The 7698-nt window shown below is 37.2% G+C and overlaps 1 protein-coding gene across 1 annotated transcript; it reads left to right on the top strand.

Annotated features, from left to right (window-relative positions):
- Positions 1-1511: 1511 nt before the first annotated feature.
- LOC108938245 (acidic mammalian chitinase-like) lies at positions 1512-6128 on the top strand. The gene is made up of 12 exons (XM_018758690.1): positions 1512-1543; positions 2567-2632; positions 2766-2792; positions 2898-3102; positions 3276-3332; positions 3670-3835; positions 3938-4062; positions 4627-4750; positions 4840-5022; positions 5169-5285; positions 5389-5521; positions 5690-6128. The coding sequence occupies exons 2-12, from the start codon at positions 2608-2610 to the stop codon at positions 5941-5943; spliced, it is 1416 nt and encodes a 471-aa protein (XP_018614206.1). The 5' UTR covers positions 1512-1543; positions 2567-2607; the 3' UTR covers positions 5944-6128.
- Positions 6129-7698: the final 1570 nt, after the last annotated feature.

Here is a 7698-nt window from a genome sequence, read left to right as displayed (position 1 = left end):
TCCTGGGTGTGTCCCCTCCCCCTCCGGCCTTGCGCCCTGTGTTGCCGGGTAGGCTCCGGTTCCCCTGCAACCCCGTATGGGACAAGCGGTTCTGAAAATGTGTGTGTGTGTGTATACAGAAGGTGCACAAAATAGCAGAAACACCGCATGAAAAGGAGCTTAACTTTGAAGGAGCTAAATCACAAACAGCTGAAAAGGAGTGTGCATAATAGACTGATTGCCAATTTAGAGTCTGGCATTTTGATGTGTGTTTTTTCCAAGCAACAGGAAACAAGTTTCAAAGAGTCAATGCTTCAATTGTATCTACAATGGTCACAGAAACTAAAATGATTTAATATGTTAAGGGGAAAAGCCTCACATATAAAGACAGAATATGCCAAGAGGCTGCAAACAGTGGTTGCAAGTCAAAAGCTTGTCAACAGGGATAGCTGGACACTTTGCAGGACTGTTGCTAAACGGCAAAGCATAGCCTCAAAAATTACCACAGAATTGTGTCAGCACCTTTGTGATGCAATCTCAACACAAACTGTACATCAGGAGTTTTACAAACCTGGAATTTATTGCAGGGGTACCATTCACAAACCATATGCACCCAAGGTCAATGCACAAAGACACATAACCTGTCTGTACTGTAGGCTTTCCTTTTTGGTGCAATATCCCACTAATTTACTCAATTAGGACTTGCATGACAACATTCCAACAAGGACTGAAAATGTAAAGACAGGGTTGGCCCCACTCCTTATTAGGTCCTTGATACTAATGCATTGTTAAGTGCTTTCATTATTTTGTCCATCCCCCATAGATTCTGGTTTTTGCTTTGGTCTCCAAAAGTATCTCTGTTAAATATCTTGTCGAAGCTGTGTTTCAGGTGGACTTGATTTATGCCTTCCTCCTCCTAGTCTAACCCATTTAAAGTGTGGTGCACAGAAAATCACCAGCAATAGGCTTAATGATTCTCTCACTCACCAGTCATTCTGATTGTTCCACCTTCACTAGTTAACTTTCTTCCTTCTGGCATTGCAATGACACCATGCTTGATCCATCACATGAGCCATCTCAAAAGCTCCTGACAGTGACTGCACACTTGAGTGAGACCACTGATTATGAATCCAGCTTACAAACATGTTGATTTGGCATTGGCTGATCAACATGTTCCTCTCAGATTTAGTGGTACAGGAATATTGTAATAGGAGGGGCAAACAGCCACTGGTACTTGGACCCCCAGAGGTTTATTTTTCTATTTCCTTGAACTGAGAGTTTTTTTTCTTTTCCTTTCCTCAGTTACCAGATGCCTACCTTCAGTGTAAATAGAAGCATATCTAATTTCTGGATATCTAAATAGAAACTGCCCTTTGTATTTTTTCTTCTGTCTTTTATCACTGTGCTTTGTACTGTGTTACTGTAATGAGTATAAAAGAAGAAATACCATCATTTTAGAATTACAATAATGAAAGAACAACAGAATTCCTCCATTGTCAATAACCACTTTTCCAATACAGGGTTGAAGTGATCTGGACTCTACCTCAGAAACATATGATATGAGGTAGGATGTACAGTGGATGGTAGCACTTGCTGTTTAAACTTGAAAATGATTTTAAATTGGATTATGTACAAACCTACAGCTGTAAATGACCTTTGACAAAGGTGTCAGTTAAATACATAATAATAATATACAACCTAAAGCAGCCTTGTGAATTCTGTATCTTTCCTTGTTATTGTCAAAATATCAGTTAAAAGAAATTTTTATCATATTTCAATAATCATCTAATAAACTAATTGTCCAGATGATATTATTTTAATTTTATGTAAAACCATGAACTTGACATTACAACAACTTTCTAATAGAGCCATTGGACAAACTGATTGAAAGGGTGAAAGGGTGAAATACTATAGCCATTCTACAGAATTATTACAAGCTTTTCTTGCATCATTTGAGTTCTTTAGGTAACTTCAGTGAAACATGCTTGCCCTCAAGCAAAAGTCAAAGGCTGTATAAGGGAGTTTTTGTAACCCCATATGATTATATATTGCCATTTTTTATTTCACTATACTGTATATCATTACTTAAATCATACTGTGTATTAGCCTGTCTCAGACCCTAAGTTCACTTTTATTCTGACTTAACTGCCAGCAACATTTATGAAGGTTACACATGTTCTCTGCCAAATGAACTCACGTACAATAAATAGCTGCTGTGTGGCCTTTTTTATTACTGGTTTTATCTAATCATGTTTATAAATCTTGTTGGTTGTGTTTTATACTGTTTGCCCTTTTAAACTCTTTTTTTTTTAAGAATGGTCTCTATATATACCACAGTACTTAAGTATACTGATGGCTCTCCAACAACTTAGTGCTGAAGGTAAGATAAGCTAACAAATTATATAGAAGAGTGAAATTGACCATCAAAAATAAAATTTTCTATGTTTCTTTTTTCTTTCCAAATAAAAAATAGATTACATTATTTTTATTATTGACTTAACACTTCTGCATAATATGTATGTATCATTATGGCTCTCATAATCAAGTGTTACAGTCTCAGTACAATCATTCTTCTCTTTTTATACAGTGACAAAGAGAGGACATCTGTGTCAGGTCACTGAAAGCACAATGACTAAGCTCACTCTCTTAGCAGGTAAATATCTTAAAACACTGCAGAGATTCTCAAAAAGAAACCTTTAAAGTAACTATTAGCCCCATTTTGTTAAGGAAGACTTACTCTGTGTGAATTGTTCTTTATTAACTTGAAACTTTTATCTCCCTTTCAGGCATGTGCCTGGTGTTGTGCCAGTTGGGTGAGTGAGTTTAATTCTTCAGTGTTTTACTTGTGTTTCCTATGAATGTCACCTTGTTCAACCAGATGACAACTTTACTGACCTAGAGTTTTATTACCATTTCAGGTTCTGCTGCAGAATTAGGGTGTTACTTCACAAACTGGTCCCAGTACCGACCTGGAACTGGGAAGTACCTTCCTGCCAATGTAGACCCCTTTCTATGTACCCACCTCCTCTATGCATTTGCCATGATCAACCATGCAAATGAGCTGGTCACATACGAATGGAATGATGAGACTCTCTACAAAGGCTTTAATGATCTAAAGAACAAGTATGTTGCATATATATATATATATATATATATATATATATATATATATATATATATATATACACACACACACATATATATCTATAGCATGCATGCAACTGTGTATGATGAATATTTTAGGACAAAGTGTACCATAATGAATCTAACAAAGTTACCTTGATACTTCATTACAGAAACCCCCATCTAAAAACTCTTTTAGCTGTTGGTGGATGGAACTTTGGTTCATACCAGTAAGTCACTGGTTTCTACATACTGCAAAAAAAAGTTTCTTATTGTAAGAATATGTTTACTATGTGTATTTAGTAATATCAGGAAATGTTGTTACATATTACCAATGTTTACCAACAATTATTTAACTTAGTAATTCCAACATGATCTCTTTTTATTTTAAATTATGCTACTTTGTCAACCAAAAACTCGTCCTCTGAAATGTTTAAGCAAGTCACTGTTATAAGTCTGGCTCTTAAAACTTCAATGTGCAGTGTAGAAACACTAACCAAAACAGCACTTTCAACTAGTATGTTTTTATGTTTTTCAGCTGTTACAAATTTTTGTACCTCCATTCAGGTTCTCCATCATGGTGTCTACACCAGCCAATCGTCAAAAGTTCATCCAGTCATCCATCAATTTTCTGCGTATGTATGGCTTTGATGGGCTGGACCTGGACTGGGAATACCCTGGCTCTCGTGGGAGCCCCCCTGAGGACAAACAGAGATTCACACTGCTGTGCAAGGTGAGCCAAGCAGCCATAACCCTTCAAGACATGGCAGCACTTTGTCTTGTCTTTTATAACAGTCCTTACTAACCCTTTGAATTTGCTTCTTTGGGATCTCAGGAGCTTTTGGAGGCCTACGAAGCCGAGAGCAAAGAGACCGGACGTCCTAGATTGATGGTTACAGCTGCAGTGCCTGCTGGAAAAGGGACAATCGATGCTGGTTATGAAATTTCTGAAGTTGCAAAGTAAGACTGACTTAAACAGTGTCCTGTATAATATTTATATTAGACAGTCATCATGATTTTTTACCTTACGTTTGGGAATTGCTGCAGAATAAGAAAAATACAAGTCACTCTAAGTATAAAATTATAATATAATATATAGTGAACAAAAATATGAGAAGACAGGAATGGGCCATTCACAGGTGTCAAGAAAAAACCTTGAAACTACAAGCAAACCATTAACAAACCCTGGCTTTTGCCACATGGGCTATAAGACATCCATTTTTGGCCTTCATGATGCCATCTTGAATAAGCACATAAAACTAATTTTGCTATTATATTAAGTAAGTAAAAGAAAATTGTTAAACATAAAAATAAGTGAAAATAGATATTGATTACATAGCTTTACACTCTTAAGAACAGAATATATAATTTCCCCAACCTGTAAATTGCTTGCAAATTATTCTTTTTTTCAGATTTTAACTTTCCTAACTGAAATTAGGTCACTTCCTTTGATGGATAATTAGATAAGATTCAAAATTCTTTCTGCTGTCATTTAAAAAAAAATAACTGCTTATATGTCTATAGGTACCTGGACTTTATCAATGTGATGACATACGACTTTCACGGAACATGGGAGACCTTCACTGGGCACAACAGTCCCCTGTACCAGGGTGCCCAGGACCATGGAGATCTCATCTACTTCAACACTGTAAGGACATGGGGACAAAAAGGTTCAACTCACCTTTGGCTGTAGTCAGTTTCATCCAAAATTTGGTATCTATACTCCTTCTCATGTAGGATTATGCTATGAGGTACTGGAGGGACAATGGCACCCCTGTGGAAAAACTCAGGATGGGATTTGCCACATACGGTCGCACATTCCGCCTCACCTCATCATCTAGTGGAGTTGGTGATCCAGCCAGTGGTCCAGCATCAGCTGGCCCATACACTCGAGAAGCTGGATTCTGGTCCTACTATGAGGTAAGCAAAAACTTGGCATGTGTAACATGAACATTATTTCCACATACTTTGCTTTTGAGCTGGAGAAGACAATCAGAAGAATTCAATTTGAGATGGAAATGAAGGTTGGCTAAAATGTGAATGTAACTCAAAGGAGTCCTTTACAGATCTGCACTTTCCTCCATGGAACAACCATTGAATGGATTCCAGATCAGATGGTGCCATATGCAACTAAAGGAAATGAGTGGGTGGGATTTGACACAAAAGAGAGCTTTGAAATCAAGGTAACAAATTAATGGGTGTAGAACCATGTTACAAATCAAATCAGCTTTGAGTTGCAGACATCTAGTTAATCTAACACCTTCCATTCCTTAATTTGGCTTTCAGGTCTCCTACCTGAACGAAAAGAACTTTGGAGGAGCATTTGTCTGGGCTCTGGACCTTGATGACTTTGCTGGACAGTTTTGTGAACAAGGAAACTATCCTCTTATAGGCCACCTGCACAAGCTTCTTGAGATTGGTAAATCTTATAAGATTCAAGCAATTGTTTCTCAGATATTAGCTATAAAGTACATTCATAATACAACTTCAAATTTCCAAAGGAGAGTGACAAAGTAACATTTCTCTACCATCTGTAAAATCCAGACTAAAGCTGGATTCTAAAAAATATCTTTTTTCCCAAATTCAGAGTTTCCTTCTATGCCACCTCCCACCACCCCAAAGCCTGGCGTAACCAATACCAAGACCACTACCACCACCACCACCACAACTACAACCCATGAGCCTGGCACCGGTTTTTGTGCTGGCAAACCAGATGGCATATACCCTCATGAAGAGAATCCTATGTACTTCTATGACTGTGCAGGAGGTAAAACCTACCTCAGGAATTGTGGTCCTGGGACAGTTTTCAGTGACAGCTGCAAGTGCTGTTCTTGGCCATAAATCAAGACACTGCTCTTAACACCAAATAAAGATCATCCCAAACCCAGTTCATTCTTGAGGGCTAAACACCTGAGAACTAATTTAAAACTTTTTAGAGGAAAAAAGCAAAAAAGTATTGATATGTAGCAATATTTAATTTTAAGTATATGTGAAACTCTAAGCTCTTTAATTATTTGCAAAGCACACTGCACACATAATACAATGAAAGAAGTTATTTTCTTTCTTGAAATTCTTGTTTAAATAATTTGGGCCTATTTTTCTACATCAAATTTTAATTTTGGAACTATTATGGTCTATTGTCTGTATTTTTTTGCATTTTCTGCACACATGCAATTTTACATATCACATTTATGTATGCTGAACTATCAGTAAGACCTCCAGAATTTACCACACAAATAAGAAATCATTATCCTTATGAAAAAAAAAAAGGAACTCAATAGAATCCATGAACATTTTCACAGAACCATCTATGTATTTCATAGAACCAAGTATTTGAATGCAGAAAGTAATATTCATCTGGTAATTAGCATGTATAGTTTGTATTAAGCCAAGTAATAAATGAAACACCATATACGGTACATATTAAAAATGTAGAAGGTGTCTTTATTGAAATTTGTCATGCGAACTTGTTGTTTTCTTGTATCAGTTTGTACACACACTTCAGCATACGATTAGATATGCTTTCTATATTTAGAAGTTAGCTGAGGCTGTAAAATTGATAAAGCTATCACAGAAACAAGATTACATCAGGTGCTGTGTACATGCTTCTGTAGTTTCAAGTGTTTGAATGATAAGATACCTCCAGTCTTTTCTCAGCTTCAAATTTCAAATGTTTTATTATTTAAAAATGTCCGTCTCCAGAACTTTTTTTAATAATCCACAAAATACAATGTCCACTGTAATATTATGCAGCTATGATTTTGACAAATAAAAATGCATACAGTACCCATGCAAGTAATTTGCCATATGTGCAGTGTTATGACCCCAAGGTTGTTTAGGGGTATAGATGGGGTAACCTCAATTTCTTCTACCAAGTTATGAGTTATGAATTGACAAGACAACAAATAATGTGCACAAACAAGAGTGTGTGTTTATTGTTCCCAGAACAGAATGCAAAGGGTATTCAAAAACAAAGAAAAACCCTAACTAACCGTTTTACACCAGCCACTTTCTAATTCAAACCGGAGAACAAAAAGGGCTGAAAACCCAAAACAGTCTCTAACCAGCTTCCTAACCACACTATTTTTATACTATATACAGAGAATACAAATAAACAGATGTACAACAGTATATTAGTGATAAAAACAAGGAAAGAAGCAAAGGATAACAAAGTAACCACACATACACACACACACAGGCTGAAACCGCTTGTCTCGAGCTGGGTCGCAGTGAACCGGAGCCTAACCCGGCAACACAGGGCATAAGGCTGGAGGGAGAGGGGACACACCCAGGATGGGACACCAGTCTGTCGCAAGGCACCCCAAGCGGGACACAAACCCCAGACCCGCCAGAGAGCAGGACTCAAAGTAACCATAAGAAGATAAACAGCAAATCCAACAACACTATCAAAAGCATATTCAAACAGTTTGTGAATCCATAAGCAAGCTCCAAAATGGCCCTAAATGGAAAAGTGTCTTTTCAACATGTGGGAAGTCCCATCTCTCTGGTTCAGCGAATCACCTCCAGCTCTCCCGGACTGATCTATATGTAGCCTCAACAAACATTCCAACATTTTCTTCTCAGCTGTCCAAGACT

The sequence above is a fragment of the Scleropages formosus genome, chromosome 2 (genome assembly GCF_900964775.1).
Source record: "Scleropages formosus chromosome 2, fSclFor1.1, whole genome shotgun sequence".
In the NCBI taxonomy this organism is placed as follows: Eukaryota; Metazoa; Chordata; class Actinopteri; order Osteoglossiformes; family Osteoglossidae; genus Scleropages; species Scleropages formosus.
This window is presented reverse-complemented; position numbering and strand designations above follow the sequence as displayed.

Excerpts from the sequence above, each read along its gene's own strand:
- LOC108938245 (XM_018758690.1), top strand. The coding sequence starts at position 2,608 with ATGACTAAGCTCACTCTCTTAGCAG. Across the intron at positions 2,793-2,897 it reads CCTGGTGTTGTGCCAGTTGG|GTTCTGCTGCAGAATTAGGG; the intron begins GTGAGTGAGTTT and ends TTACCATTTCAG. Across the intron at positions 4,063-4,626 it reads GAAATTTCTGAAGTTGCAAA|GTACCTGGACTTTATCAATG; the intron begins GTAAGACTGACT and ends ATATGTCTATAG.